This window comes from Cervus elaphus, chromosome 15, assembly GCF_910594005.1.
Source record: "Cervus elaphus chromosome 15, mCerEla1.1, whole genome shotgun sequence".
NCBI classification, from domain to species: Eukaryota; Metazoa; Chordata; class Mammalia; order Artiodactyla; family Cervidae; genus Cervus; species Cervus elaphus.
Window position 1 is genome coordinate 86,419,500 of NC_057829.1, and position 23,146 is coordinate 86,442,645.

General features: G+C 41.5%; 1 protein-coding gene and 1 pseudogene across 3 annotated transcripts in view; one reads left to right on the forward strand and one right to left on the reverse strand.

Annotated features, from left to right (window-relative positions):
- The first annotated feature begins 278 nt into the window (after positions 1 to 278).
- Positions 279 to 23,146, forward strand: part of ZRANB1 (zinc finger RANBP2-type containing 1) — a 72,488-nt gene continuing 49,620 nt past the window's right edge. For 2 of the 3 annotated variants that reach the window (XM_043926087.1, XM_043926091.1), the window contains exons 1-2: positions 279 to 644; positions 3,222 to 3,366. In XM_043926087.1, coding sequence (XP_043782022.1) covers positions 3,284 to 3,366 — 83 coding nt within the window. In that variant the 5' untranslated portion in view covers positions 279 to 644; positions 3,222 to 3,283. The remainder of the gene's footprint in view (positions 645 to 3,221; positions 3,367 to 23,146) is intronic. The other variant, XM_043926090.1, reaches the window with a different exon arrangement.
- On the reverse strand, positions 6,977 to 7,143 carry LOC122709041 (annotated as a pseudogene).

Here is a 23,146-nt window from a genome sequence, read left to right on the forward strand (position 1 = left end):
CGCCGAGTTTCCGCAGCCCCGAGGCGGGCGGCCGCCGCAAAGTGGGCGGGGCTTGGGGGGGGTTGGTGCGCGCCGCTGCCTCACAATCGGGTCCGGCGCCTGCGTGACGTCAGCTCTCCACCGCCCGCCTCCCGCGCCTGGAAAGAGGCGGCCGCCCATTGGCTGCGCCGCTGGCGGCCTCGGGGCCAATGACAGAGCGACGAGCTGCGGGGTCCAGCCTTGACGTTGTGCGGCTACCCGCGGGGTTTATTTGGCTCCGGGGCCTCTCACCGCCGCCATTAAGAGCCCGCTGCGTCCGAGGCCGCCCCCCCTCCTCGCTCCCCCCTCCCCTCGGCGTCCCCCCGCCTCCGCGCCTGCTCTCCGCCCCTCTGCCCCCGCCTCCGGCTGCGGGAGCCGCGCGCGGGCCCGTGGAGACCATGTCCTGACTGTGGGGAGAGGGCGGAGGCGGCAGCAGCGGGGCGGGCGGAGGCGCGGAGGGAGGCGGAGAGGGGCCGGGCTCGGCTCGTCGCCGCGGGCTGCTCTGGGGGGAGTCGCCGCCGCCGCCGCCGCCGCCGCCGCCGCCGCCGCCGCCGCCGCCGCGGCTGCCGGGCGCCGAGCGTCGGACGGGGAGGAGGAGCAGGAGCTGGAGGAGGAGCCGCCGCCAGGTAACCGGGGCCCCCGGGGAGGGCGCCCTGCCTCAGGCCCCTGGCTGCCCCGCCGCGCGGCCTGGCCGGCCCCTCGCTCCCTCACAGCACCCTGGCCGCTGGGTCTCCTGGGCCGCCCCCCCTGCATCTACCACCACCCCACCCCCGGGGGCAGCGTCGCCGGCGAGGAGAGGGGAGGGGGGCACGGGCTGGCCTCGCCGCGCTTCCATCTTGGGCTTTCCTAGTGAGGGGACAGGCCCGGGGCTGTGAGAGGGTGTGGGTCCGCCCGGCTTGTTTACCGACCATCGGTCCGCCGCCTGGACGCGCTGCCTGCCCTGCCGCCTGTCTTCCGCCAGATTCCCGCACCCCCCCCCCCCCCACCTCATTCTCCACCCCCACCCCCAACTTCTTTTCCTGCCAGCTACGGGCTGGTCTCTGCAATAGGGCCCTCAATACTTGGGTCCGTCGCCACAAGTTGGTGCCGGTCCCCCCAAACTTGTATTTCAGCACCCCCCCCCCCCCCCCCGGCCCCCGGCGGCTTCCTCTCCGCCTCCCGCGATGGCCTCCCGTTGTTTCCCTTTTTCTCACAAAATAAAGGTGGGGGCCGACAGGGGTGGGCTGAGGGGCGGGGGGTGGTGGTTGCGGGGGAGAAGGTGGAACTAGTGCAAAGATTGTCTGGCACTCTAGCTCGCAATAAACGATGGTTCCATGCACGCTTACCTTGTTATTCCCTCGGCTGTGGCTTGGTGTATGGGGTCATTCCACAGACAAAAGGACCGTAATGAATACTTGCATGTTAAGCTCGAGGGGCCTGCAGTTGAGGTTCAGCCTGGAAGTTTGAGCCGACCCCATTTATCTTTGAGATAACCCTGGTGTTTGGAAACTTCTGGCAGAGAATTTGGTGTTTGTCAATTGATTCCGTAACTCCGTAGACTTGTATCAGGTTAAACGCCGTCCCCTTCCACCCAAGTATTGTGGTCTATGTGTTCCCCTTATGATGTTATGTTGTTGTCAATAAATTTAATGTACAAAAATGTTTTGGGAATCCAGTTGAAGAGAAATCTTTCCCTCTTGGAAACGTTATATAATGAGTGTTTTTTTTCTATCTGAGGTCTCTTTTTTTTAGTTGACTTTATCACTTGTGCGACCTCAAGGGTACCCATGTTTTGATCAAGCATGGATGACTCAGTGTTCAAACCATAAGCCAGGGGAAACCATGAGGAATTTTGATCTTGGCTTGTGCCAGGGGCCTTAGGAAAGTCATCTAAACTACGTTTGTGAAAAATAAAGCTGGATCTCTACTCCTGGTTATGAGTATTAATTAAATGAGGCAATTATAAAGAAATTTAGAACCCTGCTTCCCTGTTTGATTTTTAGCTCTTGACAAGATATGCAGTCACCTTCTTATGCTAAAATTTCATAACTTTTTTTTTTTTATAGGGCTGTTAGTGGCACTAAGAGGACAGTAATGGCATATTTTAATCTTTGAGGAGGATCCTATTTGAATGTCATGAGGGAATTTTATTTCTGTTGTTGTTTCAACCCCTTTTATTAATGCTTGGGAGCATTGAGACACCCATTTATTTACTTTTAAAATGTGCTTGGGTTAGTGGGGTGAACTCTTTCATGGTAGTGTATTTTAAAGCTTGTGGCCTTGATTCGGTTCTGTATGCTGATAAAGGTTTTGGCATATTACATTTCAAATCTGAGGGGCAGCATAGGTTTGGAACTCAGGACCCAGCTGTAGGGTATTTGAGGTAAGTTTCCTCCTGTGTGTAATTGATACAGTGAGAGCTGTTCCGTGTGCTTTTATACTTACCTTGCTTTTATAATAGGTGGAAACTTGAAACAAATGGGAATGGCAAAGGTAGACCTCTGTAGCTTTTTGTTTAACTTGGGTCAGTGTCATTATTTGCGCACTGCTGCTCACTCCCCTCCTTCCCCCAAAATAAGCTCTTGTACCCGGACTTTGAATACATGCTTCTCCTGGTGATGTGTTTCACCTGGAATATTTGTGCTTCACTAAAGCTTTGAGTAAATAATACCTTGCACATGTTAACACTCACCTTCTCACATGACAACATAAAAACTTACAGAAACTCCCTGTTACATGCAAAGTAAGGTTTTAACTCCTCCCTGTGGTTTTCAGGTTTCTCTATAATCTGGCCCTGATCCATTCTTCAGTCTTAACTCTTATTTCTTCCCTTTGTGAATCTTTAGTTCCAGCCAAACTAACTTGTGTGTTGTTCCTTTGAAATCCCTCCTCTTGGCCTTTCTTTGTGCCTTTGTTTCTGTTTGAAACACTCTTCTTGTGTTCATGGATATTCCCTTTATTCTGGCCTTGAGAAGCCTTTTTGGCTACTTCAACCCCAAGAGGTCTGTTCTCACCTCTGCTGTGTGAGACTGTTTTCCTTGTCTTTTTTTTTCTCCTCCTTAGAATATGCTGGCCTGGATTTCAGTTTATCTTTTTATTCTACTTCCCAATTAGATTTTTAAGATCTTTGAGAATTGGGTATGAACCCTAAGCCCTACATCTGTGCACCATATATTACGCTCTGAAAATATGGATACATGGTCTGACAGTGTTTTTGGTTTTAGAGATGTTCTAGAATATGAAGTTTGTACTTCTCTAAGTATTGGAGTTGCTGGAATTTTGATTTATGAGGCAAAATACTGGAAACTATCGGTTCAGTCACTCAGCTGTGTTCGACTCTTTGCGACCTCGTGGACTGCAGCACTCAAGGTAAGTCTGGCGTGCTGCAGTCTATTGGAAACTATGACAATCTCTAAAAATTTTTTTTTGGCTAGTATGTTTATATCTAAATGGCGTGGTGGTTTTGAAGAAAAAAAAAAAACAACCCCTCCTGCCAATGAGGAGACGTGGGTTCTATCCCTGGGTTGGGACGATTCCCTGGAGAAGGAAATGGCAACCCACTTCAGTATTCTTGCCTGGAGAATCCCATGGACAGAGGAGCCTGGTGGGCTACAGTCCATGAGGTCACACAAAGTTGGACACAGTTTAGAGACTAAGCAACATTATCAGCATAATTCTTTCTATAGAGGATACTTAACATTTTAATAATGATCATTGTGTTATTCAAATAAAAAAAAGCCTGTGATTTATTTCATCTTTGAGCCTGGGCCAGTTAACTTGGGTTTGAATTTGGCACCAGTGACACTAAGGGTTAGTCGTTGCATATCTGTATTGTTGTTGATGTTTAGTTGCTAAGTCGAGTCTGACTTTTTGTGACCCCATGGACTGTAGCCTACCAGGCTTCTCTGCCCATGAGATTTCTCAGGCAAGAATACTGGAGTGGGTTGCCATTTCCTTCTCCAGAAGATCTTCCCGATCCAGGGATTGAACCTATGTCAGCTGCATTGCAGGCGGGGTCTTTCCCGCTGAGCCACCGGGGAAGTAGATAGGTAGCATTTAGCATCCTGGGAGGGGAAGTTCACCTGTAGTATCAGTCTGCATCTTTAACCTCAGCTGTTGGCCGCATGTGTCACTGATCATGAGGCAGGTGAGGCTCAGGAGAGTGTGATTCACTGCTACCTGTCAACACTGTTGGAAGAAAAACACCAACAAACTGGTCCATAGTAGTTTTGTTTACCAAGAATAATATGTGTAATTATGCGGTACATGGGTGGTTGCTGATGCAGTTGGAAAATAGGTGTGTATGTTCCTGTTGTGTTGGGTGTGTGAGTGGGAGGCCTGATGGTTTGTGGATAGAGTCTCCTAGCAGTAAATCATCTTGATTTATCCACTGCATCTATATGGAAACTTGTGCTCCTCCTCCAGTTCATCAAAATACTTTTTTTCCCCTTAAAATTGATTGGTTTTTAGAAACTAGTTTACATAAAAACTTTTTTTAAGCTTCAGAAACCTTTTTAGCATAATTGAAGCTAAAATTAGTCTGTTAACTTTCCAGAAACACTAAGCATTTTTACTTAGGCTACTTCCATTTGTAAAAGGGACTTTCATAGAATTACATCAGTAGTTTCAGCACTTGAGAAGTCTGGATCAGTAAGCATTTTTTGCTCTCTGGTATTTTGGTTTGACAAGAGTCATTAGTTTGAATTTTAAAATGGACTTGGTTAGGTAAATTGAACATAAAATTAATAATTTTTCAGGTGCCTAATGAATTGAACTTTTTAGTAATGAAAACAAACACTGATTTCCTTTATTTTTATGGGTAATTTATTGAAGGCAGACTCCCCCACTCCCTCTCAAGCAACACAATGCAATTTTGGTTTTTTATTTTGTACTGTTTGGCAGATTTTTATGTGGACTGAATTTACATGAGTAAAAACTATTGAAATGGATAATAGCATTGTTGGAAATCAGTTGCACATCTCCAGGTGTTTCTTAATTTTAAAAAATATCAGCTTAGGGTATTCCCTGGCGGTCCAGAGATTAAGATTTAGCTTTCCAATGCATGGGGTCCAGGTTCGATCCCTGGTCAGGGAACTATAAGATCCCACATACCTTGTGGCAAAAAAACGAAAACATAAAGCAGACAGTGTTGTAACAAACTCAATAAAGACTTCAACAATGGTCCAAATTTAAAAAATCTTAAACAGCTTAAATTGAAGTTTAGTTCATATAATGTAAAATTCACCCTTTTAAAGTATTCATTAGTTTTTAGTGTATTCACAAAGTTATATAACCATCACCACTATTCAGAACATTTCTCTCACCCTCCAAAGAGACCCTGTACTCATTTGCAGTTATCTCTCTTTTCTCCAATTCCTGGCAACTGGAAATCTGCTTTCTCTGTGGATTTGCCTGTTCTATATAAATTGATGGTGGTTGACTCAGTCGTGTCCGACTCTTTGGAACCCTGTGGACTTGAAGCATGCCTGATTTCCCCGTCAGAGTTTGTTCAAACTCATGTGCATTGAGTCGATGATGCCATCTGACCGTCTCATCCACTGTTGTCCCCTTCTCTTCTTACCCTCAGTCTTTCCTAGCATCAGTCTTTTCCAACGAGTTGGTTGTATCAGGTGGCCAAAGTATTGGAATATCAGCATCAGTCCTTCCAGTGAATATTCAGAGTTGATTTCCTTTAGGATTGACTGATTTGGTCTCCTTGATGTCTAAGGGGGCTCTCAAGAGTCTTCTCCAGCACCTCAGTTCAAAAGCATTAATCTTCGATGCTCAGCCTTTTTATGGGCCAACTCTCCCATCATAAATGACTACTGGAAAAATCATAGCTTTGACTATACAGACCTTTGTTGGCAAAGTGATGTCTTTGATTTTTAATACGCGGTCTAGGTTTGTCATGGCTTTTCTTCCAAGGAGCAAGAGTCTTTTAATTTCATGGCTGCAGTCACTATCTCCAGTGATTTTGAAGCCCAAGAAAATAAAGTCTGTCACTGTTTCCATTTTCTGCCCATTTATTTGCCATGAAGGAATCATACAATATGGTTGTCCCTCAGTATCCATGGGGGATTTGTTCCAGGATCCCCCTCGAATATCAAAATCCAGGGGTACCCAGTTCCCTTATATGAAATAACCAAGTATTTTAGGTTTCTCGAGGTCGTAGGTTTATGCACATCCTTCTATACACTCTAAGTCATCTCTAGATTACTTATAAAACCTAATATAATATAAATGCTATGTAACTAGTTGTCAATGTGTGTAAATTCAAGTTTTGTTTTTTGGAACTTTCTGTGTCTGACCTTTTTTGTCTGGCTTTGTTCACTTAGCTTGATGTTTTAATGTTTATCCATCTTGTAGCATATATTAGTACTTCACTCCTTTTTACGGCTGAATAATGAATATTCCATATATGGGTATATATCACATTTTGTTTATATTTATCTATCTGAGGGGACATTTAGGTTTTTTCTATGTTTTGGCTTTTATGAAATAATGCTGCTATGAACATTGTGTACAAGCTTTTGTGTGGACATAAGTTTTCATTTTTCTTGGGTATATACCTAGGAGTGGAATTGCTGGGTTATATGGTGACTCAGTGCTTAACCTTTGAGGGACTTTGTGACTGTTCTCTTCCAGCAGTGCATTATGAGGATTCCATTTCTCTGCAGGCTCATTAACACTTGTTGTCTTTTTTTTTTTTTTTTTACAAAGCTACTTTTAATACTTTGGGGTGAGCCCCACAGGAATAAAAAACGCTGGGAGGGGGTAACCCCCTCACCCCCAGGCGAGGCCCAGCGGGAGAGAGGCTACCTGAGGGGCGGGAAGCACAGACGGGACCCGCGCAGACGCGGGGCGAAGGGCGTGCCCTCGGAGCCGGACCGTGAGCCCACAGGAGAGACCCGCGAGCGTGGTGGGGCTGGCTCCAGGCACACGGGCGAAGGGCGAGAGGGTTGGACACGAAGCCGCAAAGCTACTTGGGTTCCTCCTCCTCCTCGTTTGCCTTTTTCTTCTGCTGCTGCATGATCTCCGAGTCCCTCTGCTTCCGGGCGCAGCAGAAAGCCCGTCATCTCGGCGCTTTCCCTTAACCGAGTCGCCCTGCTTTTTCATATTCTTCTGGCGGGCGAGCTCGCGCTGGTTACCGCGGTCACCGCCTCCGTCGCGTCCCCTCGTCTAGTACTTGCTGTCTTTTATTATAGCCATCTGACTAAAGTGGCGTCTCCTGGTTTTTACTTGGGTTTCTCTAACGGCTGATGGTATTGAGTATGTTTTCACGTTCTTATTGGGCATTTGTGTAGCTTTAGAGAAGTGTTTATTCCAGTCCTTTGCCCGTTTTTCAATTGGATTATTTGTCTTTTTATTGTTGGGTTGTGAGAGTTCTTTATATATCCTGGATAGACGTCAGATGATTTGCAAGTGGTTTGCAAATACTTTCTCTTATTCCATAATTATCTCTTCACTTTCTTGGTGGCGTTCTTTCAAGTATAAAGATTTTAATTTTGATGTCCAGTTTATCTGTTTTCTTTTGTCATTTATGCTTTTGGTGTTATCTCTAAGAAGCCATTGTCTAATCCAAGGTCAAGAAGATTTGCATTTCTTATACAGATTTTACAGTTTTTGCTCTTACATTTAGCTCTTTGATAATTCTGAGTTTTGTATATAGTATGAGATAGAGATCCAACTTTACTCTTTTTGCAGATGGCTGTCTAGTAGTCCCAGCATCATTTGCTGAAATTCAGTTAGCTTTAGTAACATAATTTTTCTCAACTAAAATTGATTATTGCAAGACAGCATTCCCTGGGTGTCTGAAGAAATTATCCTGACGTTGCAGATAGAGAAACGGAGTTCTAGTGAGGGTTGCAGCAGTATCCTTGTGATTGGAGTTCTGAGGGCAAGACATCATTTCTGTAACTTTTAACAAGTCACTTTTAAATCCTTTTCTGATTGGGGTGGGTAATTTCATTTTTTGGTATTTAATGACACTAAAGTTTGTTTTTAAACTTGGGAATGATAACAATTTGCAGAACTTTTAACTAATCTTTGTTTGAAATACTATCCTTTGATACCAGTAGAATATTGAATTGCTTTTTGTTGACTAAATGATCAGTGAGTGGCTGTTTTATAGCAAACTCTGTTTATAGAGACATAAAAATGAGTTTTTTTTTGTTTTTTTTTTTTTGTCGTTATAAACAAACCTTAATCCACTAAACAAAGTACTGTGAAGTGGTAAAGAAATGACTAAATTAGCACAAGATTATGATTGGATCAAGAAGGGTTGTACAGGAGTGGAAACAGTTAAGCTAGGCTTTGAAGAAGGAGTAACAGATTTCTAGGTGTGTGTGTGTATGCATGTATGTGTGTATATATATATATATATATATACACGTCTGCACACACACACAAGCAGGTAAGAACGCAAGTGGGATGGGAGAACGTTGTGTGCAGAAGCAACCATATATAGTGAAGGGGTGGAGACGCGACAATTACATGTCACATATAAGGGCTAGCACAGGGTATAGTGTGGCTTAAGCACGTGGTTGAGGTTGGAGTATCGCTCCTAACACCTGGATGTGAGTGCCTTATTCTGCTCCAGTCCCTACTCCTCATTTTCCCTTAGAGCTAGTATTGTTGAGGAGCTGGAGAATAGAAAGGAGAAATGATCCTCTTCAGTGTAGATCGTCTTTACAGGTAGCAAGAAGGAAGGGTTGCCTCTGTGTGGGGAGGGGATATGATGAGGCTGTTTGTTGTATTAAGTTTAAAATCTTTATTTACATTCTAGTAAAGAGAGAAAGCAAACAAGGAAAAGACAGAAGCAAACAACCAGATACCCCAACCAAAGCCAGGTGGTGATGAGCGCTCTGCCAGTACTGTAATGAAAGTAGGATAATGTGGTAGAGAAGGACATCAGTGTGGTGAGGGGAGATTTTTGAGTAGGTGATATTTAAATCTAGTTTTTGATGACAAGAGCTGGCCGTATGAAAATCTAGGGAGAGAGAATTCTAGGCGGAGGAGATTGCTCCTAGAAAACTCTTACGGCGAGACTGAGCTTGCTTGTAAAAGGAACAGAACAAAATCCGCTTTTATGTAAAGATTTGCAAGAAAGACTGGAGAATTTTAATTTTATTCTTAGTGAGTAGGGTTTAAGACCTTGTGTGGTAACCTGGTTTACGTTTCTAAGGGATCCATCTGGCTTCTATGCGAGGATGGTGGTTAGAATAGAAGCAACAAGATTAGTGGGGAGGTTATGTAGTAATCCATGTGAGAGTTGGTGGTGGCTTGGAAGAGGGGCATGATAGGGTAATCTGGAGAAAAACTCAGATTTGGGGACTTGTTTGGAGGTAGTACCAATGCCTTGTAGTGGCCAGACACAGTGACTATACAGTCAGTCCGTCTTGTAATCTAATAGTCATGTTTTGTTCTGGGAAAATGTTTTTGTAACCCTGGAAGGCTGTCGTGTGTTAGTTAGGGAAAATAGGAGTCAGAATTTGGGCTTCACTTCCTGAAGTTTCGTAACCATGGACTAGTTCATTTTACCTTTCCTGAAGCCACAGATTTCTTGTCATTAAAATGAAGATACTTGTACCTCTGAGGGATTCTGTACCTGAGGGTTTGGAAAGTACCCGAGGGTTCTGAAGATGAAGAGAAAAAATATAAGTGTTCTGTGACCTGAAGCTTCTTGTAAAATCGAAGGTGTGTTACTTCAAACTGACATTTGTTCATATTATTTATAGAATGTAGATCTTGAGATTATTGGTTATTAGCCCCCAAGTAAAGGCAGATAAGGCATCATAATTTTTTCAGGTGAAGAGCCTTGGGTCTTAAGGATTTGGCAAAATCCCCGACTCAGTAACAGGTGGAGAGGGACATGAACTCACATCTAAGAAGTGCAGTACATTCTTCTCTATGTGAAATATCGAGAGATGGAACTCATCTTCCCAAAGTAAAGTACAGTACATTTTCCCTTAATAATGCTTTGGTGAAAGGCAGTAAATCACTGAAGGAAAATACTTCAGGATATTTTTGACGCACACGTGTTTGTGTTTGGAAGGATCTTTTATGTTCTTTTTAAGACTTTTAACTTTAGTAGGGTGTTGACATTTTTAAAGTTGCTGAATAGCAACACCAGATTTTTTTTGAACAGATTACTTTGGTGGAGATGTGAAGTATGAAGGTAGGAAGACCAGTTAAAATAATAGAATAGTTGAGAGAAATAATGAACTAAGACTTGGTGGAAGCGGTAGAAAGAGCTGACAGTTCTTGAGAGATATTTGGGATATAGGAGGCCACATTTGCTCTCATATAAAAGGACTGTTGTGTACCTGTTTCGTGGACTTCCCAGGTGGCTCAGTGGTAAAGACTCTGCTTGCCAATGCAGGAGACAAGAGATGTAAGTTTGATCACTGATCAGGAGGACTCCCTGGAGGAGGAAATGGTAACTCACTCCAGTATTCTTGCCTGGAAAACCCCATAGACAGAGGAGCCTGGTACGCTACAGTCCATGGGGTCGCAAAGAGTAGGATGCATGCACATGGACATATATAAATACAAGTATATTTTCCCACCAGAACTGTCTGAAAGTAAATTGCAGGCTTGGTATCCTTTAATCTCTAAATATTTCAGTGTATATTTTCTAAAAAAAAAAAAAAAAAAAAGTCTTTCTCCTATGTAACCACAATAGAGGTATCAAAGTCAGGAAATTAACATTGTGTGATTAATTCTTAAGAATAAGATTCTATAAGTCTTACTTAAATGTTGCCAATTGTTAATGTTTTTTATAAAGACAAAAGAAAATCTGAGGTCATGTGTTGCAGTCTGTTGCCATGTTTTTTATAAACTCCTTTAATTGGAACAATAAAGTCCTTGTTTTTCATGACACCTTTTGAAGAATATAGAACTAATAATTTTGTAGTTAGGGCTTCCGAAGTGGCACTAGTGGTAAAGAACCCGCCTGCCAATGCCGGAGACATAAGAGATGCGGATATTTGATCCTTGGGTCAGGAAGATCCCCTGGAGGAGGGCATGGTAACCCATTCTAGTATCCTTGCCTGGAGAATCCTGTGGACAGAGGAGCTTGACGGACTATAGTCCACAGGGTCACAAAGAACTGGACACGACTGAAGTGACTTAGCACACTCACGCAATTTTGTACAAAGTCGCTTCATACGATATTTCTGATGTTTTCTCATGATTGTAGTCAGAGGATGTACTTTTTGGCAAGAATACCACACAGTTTTGTTCTTAGTACAATATAACAAAAGGCAAATGATGTTTTTCCTGGTGTGGTTAACTTTGATGATTTGGTTAAGGTGTCTGCTGGCTTTGTAACATAACCAGTTATGATTTTGGGGAAATACTTGGAGACTATTTAAATATCCTGTTAATTCTCAAATTTTCACCCACTAGTTTTAATGTTCACTTGTGATCGTGTTTTGATTCTAGTGGGAAGATTGCCAAATGGTGAACTTTTAATCCAGTTTAGTCATTTTGCATTTATTTGATTTCTGTTGTAAGGAAGAACTTTTCTTCTCCATTATTTATTTGTTAGTTTGGAGACTTACGGAGTTTTCTTTTAGTCAGTACTTCAAAAGTCTTTTCCTATTTTTATGTGGATGCTTGAGTTGATTCACATTTAGCTAGTAGGAGCCCTTCATGCTAATTTCAGTATCTTTTTAAAATTTAAAATGATGGGTGTGAACGTATTTCAGATTTCATTTTTTATTTTTTTTTTTTTACAATTTTATTTATTTATCTTTGGCTGCACTGGGTTTTGGTTGCTTTGTGAGGGCTGCTCTCGGGTTGCAGTGTGCAGGTTTCTCATTCTGCTGGCTTCCCTTGCTGTGGATGGATCTCTAGGGCTCGAGGGCTGAGAGTTGGGGGGCGCATGGGCTCAGTTGCTCTGAGGTATGTGGTCTCTTTCCAGACTCGGGATCCAACCCGTGGCTCCTGCATTGCAAGGTGGACTCTGAACCACAGGGCTACCAGGGAAACCTAGATTTTATTTTTTAGAGCAGTTTTATTAATACGTTCACACCAAAAGTTACATAGTTTTTAAAACTTCCTGTCATTCTGAGGACTTTTTTTTTTTTTTTTTTTAAGAAAATGTTTCCTGGATATTCGTGACTAAAAACATTGTTAAGAAGTAGATTTTTAAAACAATATTTTTTAGAGCAATTTAGGTTCACTACAGAATTGAGCAGAAAGTAGTTTTTATACTCCTCACTCTACACATGCATAACCTCTTTTATTGTCAGCATCCTTCACCTGAGTGGTGCATTTGTTATGTTGATGAGTCTACTGTGATGCATAATTACCAATCAGAGTACATAGCTTTACATTAAGGTTCACTTTTGGTGTGTACATTTTATGGGTTTTGACAAATGTATATATATACATGTATATATATCCACCATTATAGTGTCATACAGAATAGTTTCATTGCCCTAAAAATCCTCTGTGTTCTCTCTGTTCATCCCTCTCTCTCACCAACCTCTGATCTTTTTTTAAAATCTCCATAGTTTTGCCTTTTCCAGAATATTATGTACTTGGAATCAAACAGAATATAGCCATTTCAGACTGGCTTCTTTCACTTAGTAATATGCCTTTAAGGTTCCTCCATGTTTTTTCATTGCTTGTTAGTTCATTTTTCTTTAGTGCTAAATATTTTCTTGTCTGGATGTACTACAGTTTATCCATTCACCTTCTGAACTTTGGTTGCTTGCAAGTTTTGGCAGTTATGAATAAAGCTGCTATAAACATCCATGTGCAGGTTTTTGTATGGACATATAATTTCAACTCCTTGGAACAAATTCCAAGATGCATAATTGCTCAGTCATATGGTAAGAGAGCCCCCTTGTTAGAAAAGACCCCGATGCTGGGCAAGACGGAGGGCAGAAGAAGGGGGTGACAAAGGACGAGAAGATAGGATGGCATCATCGCCTCAGTGGACATGAGTTTGAGCAAACTCTGGGAGATGGTGAAGGACAGGAGAGCCTGGCTTGCTGTAGTCCGTGCGGTTGCAAAGAGTTGGACACGACTTAGCGACTGAACAACAGCAATGTGGCGAGAATAGGGGCTTCCCTGGTGGCTCAAAGGTAAATGACCTGTGTGCCAGTGCAGAAAATGTGGGTCCATTCCCCGGGTCGGGAAGCTCCCCTGGAGAAGGATGTGGCAACCCACTCCAGTGTTCTTCCCTGGGAAATCGGACAGAGCAGTCTATTGGACTATAGTCCATTGGGTTGCAGAGAGTCAGACACAACTTAGTGACTAAACAACAATGAAACACCGGTGGTGGTTTAGTCGCTAAGTTGTGTCTGACCCTTGGGGCCCCATGAACTGTAGCCCACCAGGGTCCTCTGTCCATGGGATTTTCCAGGCAAAAATACTGGAGTGGGTTGACATTTCCTTCTCCAGGGGATCTTCCCAACCCAGGGCTCGAAACCCCGTCTCTTGCAATGCAGGTGGATTCTTTTTCTTTTCTTTCTTTTTTTTGGGGGGGTGGGGATAAGGACTTAAGGAAGGGTAAGTGACTTAGGCAACCATAGAGTGGAAAGGAAAAGAGCATAAAAGAGGGAAAAATAATACTTCCCTTTTCTTTACCGACTGAGCTACAAGAAAAGAAATTGCCAAACTCTTACTAACTTGGTTGTATCACTTTGCGTTCAGTCAGCAATGGATGAGAGTTCCTGTTGCTCTGTATCCTTTCTAGCATTTGTTGTTAGTGTTCTAAATTTTGGTCATTCTAAGAGCTGTGTAGTCGTATCTCGTTGCAGTCTTAATTTGCAATTCTCTAATGAGATATAACGTTGACTATCTTTTCATATGCTTGTTTGCCATATATATCTTCTTTGATGAAGTGTTTGTTCAGGTCTTTGCCCTTGTTTTAATTAGGGTGTTTTATGATTATTGAGTTTCAAGAGCTCTTTATAGTTTAGATAACAGTCTTTATCAGATATGTCTTTTGCAAATATTGTTTGCTGTTTTTTGGTTTATCTTGTCATTCTCTTGCTCATGTCTTTTGTAGAGCAGAAATTTTCAATTTTAATAAATCCAGTTTATCAAGTATATCTTTCATGGATTGTGTCTTTATCTGAAAAGTCATTGGCATAGTCAAGGTCATCTAGGTTTCCTTTCATATTATCTTCTGGGAATTTTATAGCTCTGCATTTAGTGAAGAGGACCTAAGAGCCTCATGATGAAGGTGAAAGAGGAGAGAGGAAAAAGCTAGCTTAAAACTCAGCATTCAAAAAACTAAGATCATGGCATCTGGTCCTACCACTTCATGGCAAATAGATGGGGAAAATGTGGAAAGTGTTAGATTTCATTTTCCTGGGCCCCAAAATCACTGCAGATGGTGACTGCAGCCCCGAAATTAAAAGACCCTTGCTCCTTGGAAGAATAGCTATAACAAACCTAAGTGGTGTATTAAAAAGCAGAGACATCACTCTGCCGATAAAGGTCTATATAGTCAAAGCTATGGTTTTTCCAGTAGTCATGTATGGATATGAGAGTTGGACTGTAAAGAAAGCTGAGCACAGAAGAATTGATGCTTTTGAACTGTCGTGTTGGAGAAGACTCTTGAGAGTTCCTTGGACTGCAAGGAGATCCAACTGGTCCATCCTAAAGATCAGTCCTGGGTGTTCATTGGAAGGACTGATGTTGAAGCTGAAGCTCCAATACTTTGGCCACCTGAAGAGCTGACTTATTTGAAAAGACCCTGATGCTGGGAAAGATTGAGGGCAGGAAGAGAAGGGGACGACAGAGGATGAGATGGTCAGATGGCATCACCGACTCAATGGACATGGGTTTGGGTAGACTCCGGCAGTTGGTGATGGATAGGGAGGCCTGGCGTACTGCGATTCATGGGGTTGCAAAGAGTCAGATATGCCTGGGCAACTGAACAACAACAACAATTTAACATTTGGTCTGTGATCCATTTTGAGGCAATTTTTGTGAGGGGTGTGAGGTCTCTGAGCTATTTTTGTTTTTGCATGTGGATGTCCAGTGGTTTCAGCACAATTTTTTGAAAAGATTTTTTTCTCCATTGTATTGCCTTTCCTTATTCAAGTCAAATATCAGTTGACTGTATATGTGTGGGTCAATTTCTGGGTTCTTTATTCTATTCCGTTGAGCTATTCTTTCACCAGTACCAGTGTTTTGATTACTGTAACTGTATGAAAGTGAAAGTTGCTTAGTCGTGTCCGACTCTGTGACCCCATGGACTGTAGCCTGCCAGGCTTCTCTGTCCATGGAGTTCTCTAGGCAAGAATACTGGGGTGGGTTGCCATTCCCTTCTCCAGGGGATCTTCCCAACCCAGAGATTGTTGAACCCAGGTCTCTTGCATTGTAGACGGATTCTTTACCATCTGAACCACCAGGGAAACCCAGTGTAGCTGTATAGTAAGTCAAGAAGTCAGAATACTAAGTTCTCTGACTTTAAGTAATCCGTTTTTGAGGGTGCTAATGTAAATGGTGATGTGTTTTGAATTTCAAATTCCATTTGTTTATTGCTGGTATATAGGAAAGCAACTGACTGACTTAACCTTTATCCTTCAACCCTGTTATAATCCTATAGTAGCTGTAGTTTTGTTGATTCTTTTTTGGATTTTCTTTGTAGACAATCCTGTCATCTGTGAATATAAATAATTTTATGTCTTATTTCCCAATCTGTACCCTTTTTATTTTCTTTTCTTATTTTACAATACTCACAGGAATTTCCAGTTTGACATTGAAAAGGAGTGGTGAGAGGGGACGACCTTGCTCTAATATGGCTATTAGCTGAAAAGTTTCTAGTTTATCAAGTATAAAGTTGATGTGCAGATTTATTGTACATGCTCTTTATTGCATTGAGAAGGTTCCCCTGAAATCTGCCGTTTGATTTTTTTAAATCATGTTGGGTTTTGTCAAGTACTTTTTCTGCATGTATGTATGTGGTCATGTGATTTTTTTTTTTAGCCTGTTGATATGATGTGTTATGTGTATTTATTTTTGAACATTGAACTAAGCTTGTATATCTGGAATAAACCCCACTTAGTTCTGATGTAGAATTCTTTTTATACATTGTTGGATTTGATTTGCTACTGTTTTGTTGAGAATTTTTGCCTGGGTTCTTAAGAGAAGACAGATTTTTGTCACTCCAATTTAAGTCTGTCTTGGTTTTCTGAAATGTGGTACTCAGAGTCTCCAAGTTTAGCATGAAAGAAGCTGGTTCATATTTTGATATGTTTTCTCTCTTTAATGAACCATACCTGTGAGTTGTAAAAAGATAAGTTTTTCAAATGTTTTAGCATTGCATCTCAAACACATGCTCAGATGTTTTACTAGTATTTTCAGCAATCATAAAATTATTCTTTAAAATTGCTAGTAAAATTACTCATTTTCTCTATGGACTAGTAAATTTGTACTAGACTACAGTTTGTAGAATATCTCAGGATCCTGGACCAAGTTTTGAGTAACAGTCTTAACAATATACAATATACTGCTTCTTGCTCCTTTTCTCGTCTTAGCAATCTAGTCTTAGAATTAAAGGCTTGATTCTTAGTCTGTAATAGCATTTGTTACCTTCTTGATAGATTTTAAAAACTTTTCATTGTGAAAAATTTCAAACAAATACATACAGAGAGACTGGGAGAATGAATTCTCATGTAAATCCATCACCCGGTTAGCAACACATGTCCAGTCTTGTTTCATTTATATTCTTCTTGCTTCTTCCCAGTGGATTATTTTAAAGCAAATTCGAGACATAATACTGTAAATAACTCAGCGTGTGTCTCTTAAGAGAGAAGTACTTCTTTAGAAACATAGATACTATACTGTTAATCACACCGTAAAAGTTTAATAACTTCTTAATATCAGTTCAGTGTTTAATTTTTAGCATGTATTTAAGTTTTTTTTTCTTTTTTTTTTTCATTTTTTTCATTTATTTTTATTAGTTGGAGGCCAATTACTTTACAGTATTGTAGTGGTTTTTATCATACATTGACATTAATCAGCCATGGATTTACATGTATTCCCCATCCCGATCCCCCCTCCCACCTCCCTCTCCACCCGATCCCTCTGGGTCTTCCCAGTGCACCAGGCCCGAGCACTTGTCTCATGCACCCAACCTGGACTGGTGATCTGTTTCACTAAGTTTTAATATGGGCTCCTCAGGTGGCTTAGATGGTAAAGAATCCGCTTGCAGTGTGGGAGACCTGGGTTCGATTCCTGGGTTGGGAAGATCCCCTGGAGGAGGGCATGGCAACCCTCTCCAGTATTCTTGCCTGGAGGATCCCCAGGACAGAGGAGCCTGGCGGGCTGCAGTCCATGGGGTCACAGAGAGTCAGACATGACTGAGCAACTAAGCACAAGTTTAATATACACATACCTATAGGAATTTACTGATTGCATCTCCATGGAATCAGTTTGAGTCTCTATCCCCTATGATCCTATAAACTGGTAGTTATATCTCAAAGCTCAGTCACATTAAGATTTGATAACTTATTATTTGGCACAAATAATTCATTCATGGTGTCGTGTATGGATGTATTGATATAGCTTTGTTTCAGAAGTAGAGTTTTGATACTGTTTAGGTATATTAAGTGATCATTAACTTAATATTAAGTACATATTTTAAAATTTGGGCTTGACTGTTGAAGTTTGTCACAGGTGGAGCAGGGAAAAGTTTAAAAGTTTTTATTTGCAAAATGAGTAAGATTTCAGAGTGAGTCTTTTTATTGGAGTGCAGTTGATTTTCAGTGTTGGTGCCAGGTGTACAGCAAAAGGAGGCAGTTACACGTATGCCCACTGCTTTTTAGATTCTTTCCCCATATGTACCATTAGAGATTAAAGATAGAGATGCAGTTCCATCCCTGGGTTGGGAAGATCCCCTGGAGACGGAAATGGCAACCCACTCCAGTATTCTTGCCGGAGAATCCCATGGACAGAGGAGCCTGGTGGGCTACAGTCCATGGGGTCCCAAAGAGTCGTACATGACTGAGCACACAGCATACCGTTAGAGAGTCCTGAATAGAGTTCCCTGTGCTGTAGAGTAATGGGTCCTCATTAGCTAGCTGTTTTATATATAGTAGTGTGCATATGTCTATCCCAAGCTCCCATTTTATCTCTCCCCCCTAAAGTGAGTCTCTACGTAGAAGAATGTGAGACTCTGCAAGTTAGGGTTTACACACTCTGCTGTATTTATTTATTTTTGGCAATGCTGGGTCTTCAATGCTGCATGGGGTTTTCTCTAGTTGCAGACAGCGAGGGCTGCTCTTGTTGCGGTGCATGGGCTGTACGGTGTGAGGGCTTTGGGAGTTGTGGCACAGGGCCTCATTGGTTGTGGCTCACGGACTCCAGAACATGGACTCAGTAGTTGTGGCATGTGGGCTTAGTTGCTCCGTGGCATGTGGAATTTTCCCGGATGAGGGGTCGAACCTATGTCCCCTGCATTGGCAGGCAGATTCTTAGCACTGTGCCACCAAGGGAGTCCCTGGAGAACATCTTAAGTCATTTTTTCACAGATGAGGAAACTAAGGCTCTTAGCAATAAAAATGATTTATTTACTGTCTCACAGGTAGTCATTCTTTGGTCTAATACAAGGCCATGGATAGGTAGTGAAATTCACACATGGCTGTCATTTGGGGAGACTTTTCCCTTTTTCAGTTGTCTCAATGAAAATGGAAGGTTTTCTGTTGTACTTTTAATTGAGGTACTTTGATTTCTTTAGTAGTTTGGATTAGTGTATTGGTTTAAGATGAGTCAAGCTGAGTTTTATATTTTCTCCATGGATTGCCTCCAGAATAAAAAATACTTAAAAAGCATTTTATAGTTGAAAATCATGATGTATATATCAGGTGTTTTTTTTTTTTTTTTTCTTTTCCCCACTCAGTTTTACATGAAAAACTTAGTGTTATCTTGTTTTTAGAAATAACTTTTTATGTCTTGCTTAGTTAACTTTTTAGGCATTTTTGCAGTAGTTCAATCTAGATAAGCTTTGGGAAGATTCTGTGTAACATTAAATTAAAAAGCTAGTAAAATTTGACCAAGTGTGTGTTTTCAAGTTTAGTTTGCTTGTTTAGAGATTGTCATAATGTTATTAGTTATCTAGGAAAGGTGTTTAGTGAGTCACTCAGTACAGTTTATTAGTTGTCCACATCCTGGATAACGGGAATAAGGGACTGTGGGCTGCAGTGTAAGTGTATCCTTATTACTTTGTCTGTTTGGTAGAGACTTGGAGTCAGAATGCCCAAGTTCAAATCCTGGCTCTGCCGCACAGCAGCTTTGTCACTTCCGGCAAGTTATTCAGCTTTCGTTTTCCTGTTTCCAGTCTTTAAAATGGGAGATTATATTAACAGTAGGGCTTGTTTGATAGAGTTCTGAGGATTAGTTAATAATATGTATGGTACTTAGAACAGTATCTGGCATATAGTAAATGCTTAAGTGTTAGCTGTTTTCTTTTCTTAGTTGGACAAGGCTGACCCTGGCAAAATTGTGAAATAGACAGAGTTGGCCTGTGCACTCATTCACCTCTAATAGTTGGGTAAGCAGTCCTTTTTCAGGCTGCTGCTGTCTTTGACATTCCTCCCCAGGTTGTCCTTTGCTAAACTTTTGTGTACTTGTTCTCCCGGCCTAAGCAATGAAAATGCAACTCACAAAATCCCCACCCTATTTTCCTGTTATTCATTATAGTAGGAATTGTGAGAAAAGTAATCTAATTGAATGACTTCACACTATTAATAAATAACGTTTGTTAATAACTTGTCTTTGTAATAGCTCTGAGTTGGTTTTGCCCTGGAATATTTCATTCATTTGCTTCTGCCTGATTTTCAACTTTTATATCAGAACTCAGTGGTTATTTAAAAATTTCTACACTTTCTTTCTCTGTCACACAGATAACACAGTGTTTGGTTAAAAAGATGACCTTTAGTTGGGCTAGGTTTGGTCGTGACTTTTGGTTCCTATCTGGGCTTCCCTGGTAGCTCAGACGGTAAAGAATCTACCCACAATGCAGGAGACCCAGGTTCAATCCCTGGGTTGGGAGGATCCCTTGGAGAAGGAAATGGCAGTCCACTCCAGTATTCTTGCCTGGAGAACCCCATGGATAGATATTGTTAATTGGGACTGATCTGTTCATTGTGAACAGAGAATGAATAGGATGATAGAAACCAAATTCTGAGTGAAGTAACATGTTCATAGCTTTTGTGAAAGTTGTTTTACTGTATTTTAAATGCTGGCTTGATGTGCACTCTTGAAGATAATCTCCCCACTTCTGTGTGCATTTAAGAAAGCCGTAGTCATCTTTTATCTAGTTAAATTGCAAGTGTCCTGAGCATAAGGACAGTATTTAATAGGTACATCTTTCCACATTTCCGAGTGTGTAGTAGACCTTCAGTAACTTGTCTTAGGTTGTTACATTAAATTAGTTTTGTTTATAAGGACTATAATTTGCGATCCATGATTGACCTGTGATGTGTCTGAAACTGTGTATAGGAAGCATGCTAAGATGGGTTCTACAGTAGCTCAAGATCAACCTGTGTGTCCATCTATCATTGTATTTATCACTTCTCCTCTCTTTTTTGTTACTGAGAACTGGAGAATACAGAGGAAGTTGGTGAAATTACAGATAAAGCCCTAGTATGTAAATAGAATTTCCCCTGAAATGACTGATACAGATTTTAAAAAGGAGCCTTACTATTGTTTGAGATTTGACATACCATAAATTAACCTTGTGTTTATGTATCAGTGGGGTACTAGTTATCTGGCGGTTTAAGAGAAACCATTAACATTATAGCTTTTATTAATTTTCCTAATTAACACAGTGTTGACTTACTGAAATGTAAACTTTATATTCTTTGTTATATTTTAAGGACTTGGGTTTGTTAGAATGAAGTTACATGTACTGGTTGTACGGGTAAGTGCCTTAGTTAATTAAGGCCTGGTGCCAGTAAGGCCAGAGTCACCATGACAGTGTTATTTGATTACTATTTTTAACTATTATTTTAACCAAAGTAATTTTGTCCAACTTATCCACACATTGCTTGGAAGGGATCTTCTTAGCAAATATGTTTAGTATACAGATGAGATAGAGAACAGTGATCTCTGAAGGAGGGGACGGTCAGCATATTTTTTGGGTCTCACTGACGCTTAATCATCTATACATGATCTGACACAGATTTAGGACTTTCAGAGGATGTTTAATGATCAGAAAAGTCTATGCACTTGTGCCCTTGCCACCTCAGGACTTGAATTCTTAACCAGCTCATGTGTGCCTTTGGCTTGGTACCTAATTGATAGTGGTAGGCATGTCTACTGAGGTCTTGCTGCAGGAGTGGATCCCATCCTCTAGAATCTCCTGTTTTTCCTGAAATTGCTCAAAAGCTCTGCTCATTTCTCTGTTCAGGTCACTCAACATGGTCTCCTCTCTGGATTTTTCTAGACATAGGACTGGTCCCCATTCCATACCATTAGAATCTCTGAGCCAGTTCTTGACAGCTTGGCTATACTGTGCACACTCACTCATGTCTCTTTGCAATACCGTGGACTGTACCCCGCCAGGCTCCTCTGTCTATGGGGTTTTCCAGGCAAGAGTACTGGAGCTGGTTGCCATTTCCTACTCGATGGGATCTTCCTAACCCAAGGATGGAACCAAAGTCCCAGGCGTCTCCTGCATTGGCAGGTGGATTCTTTACCACTAGTGCCACCTGGGAAGCTCTGATTGAAAACTTGAGTGTAGGAAATGATACGACACGATCAGTGTTCCACAAATCAGTATTCCAGAAACTAGACCTAAAGAAGACATACAGTAGGTGCCAAATGGGGATAGAAGTGTTGTGGTTGCTTGGAATGTATATACTTGAAATGATTTGAAAAACTTTATGAGAGAGATGAGATTTGAACTGAGCTTTAAAGGATGGGTAAGATTTGCCAGAACTGAGTGTTAAGTCTGTTGTGCTTGTTTTCCTCAGGTAATGTCTTCATGGCATGTTGTGGAGGGTGGTAGTACATGAGTGGGTCTGGGGTGTGTGCTGTGTTTGTGTGTTGGGAAGGAGCTGAGAGTGTGTACTGTTACAGAAGAGTTTCAGAAAGAGGGCCCTGTTATTAGGATTATTTTGGCAATGGTGAGCTGGATGGATTTAGAAAGGGAAGGCGCTTAGGAGGCTATTAGAGTAGTTCTGACCTGAACTGAAAAAGGGTTGATGGGCTCTGAAATAGAAAGAAAACTGATTGTACAGAAACCACTAGAAAAAATCTATGGGGTGAAGGCAGAATTCAAGATGAGTCTGCTGTGCTGGGTCCAGTAGTATCAGTGGCGTCCTTAATGGAAACTGGGGAGCGAAGTCAGGCTGGGGTTTGTTGCAGGTGGACGATAAGAGGTTTAATGTGGAATGCAGCAAGCTGTTGGAGTCCTGAAATGAGGTGAGATTTGTAGACAGAGGGTCCGCCGTATCGTGAAACTTTAGGATCTTGCTCAAGACCAGTTGTTTTTTCTGTTGACTGTTATGAGGAAGACAGTGATGTAGAAAGATGCTGAGGAGAAAAGAGGAAGTGACTATGTGGAATTTGGAGCTCAGGAGTTAAGGATAGTACTTTTTAAAAATATAAATATTGCCATTCAGAATTATCTTGCGCTAATATTTTAATAGAACCTGAAAATTTATCATGCTTGGAGTATCCTAGTTTTAGCTTTCATCGTTATTCCCCTAAAATAATTTCTGAGCATTTGTGAATCTCCACAGGTTTATGTTAATTAATATTTACATTAACAATTTACATTAAAAATCAATATTTGCATTACTGAATATAGGCTCACTAATAAAGCTAATATAAAACTTATATCTTAGACCTTCCTTTGGATAACTGCTTGTCATTTGACGCTAACTGGCAGTTAAGTTTCCGTCAGCTTGTTTCTCAAGGAGTTTGTGTTTGGTTAGGACCATTTCACTTCTCTCGTTCTTCAGAGGGTTTTAGTAGGTGGTTGGGGGAATTTGTAGTGTATTTACAATTTCGAGTAATTGACCTCAAAATATATATGTTTCTTCTGTAGTGTTTAGTAATGCTTTACAAGTACGGTCTAATTCGCTGCTAAGCATGACAGCATAAAAAATGTTTAGTTAGGAGCCCCTCCCTTTTGCTAGCCACTGACTCATGCATCATACTACTCACAGTT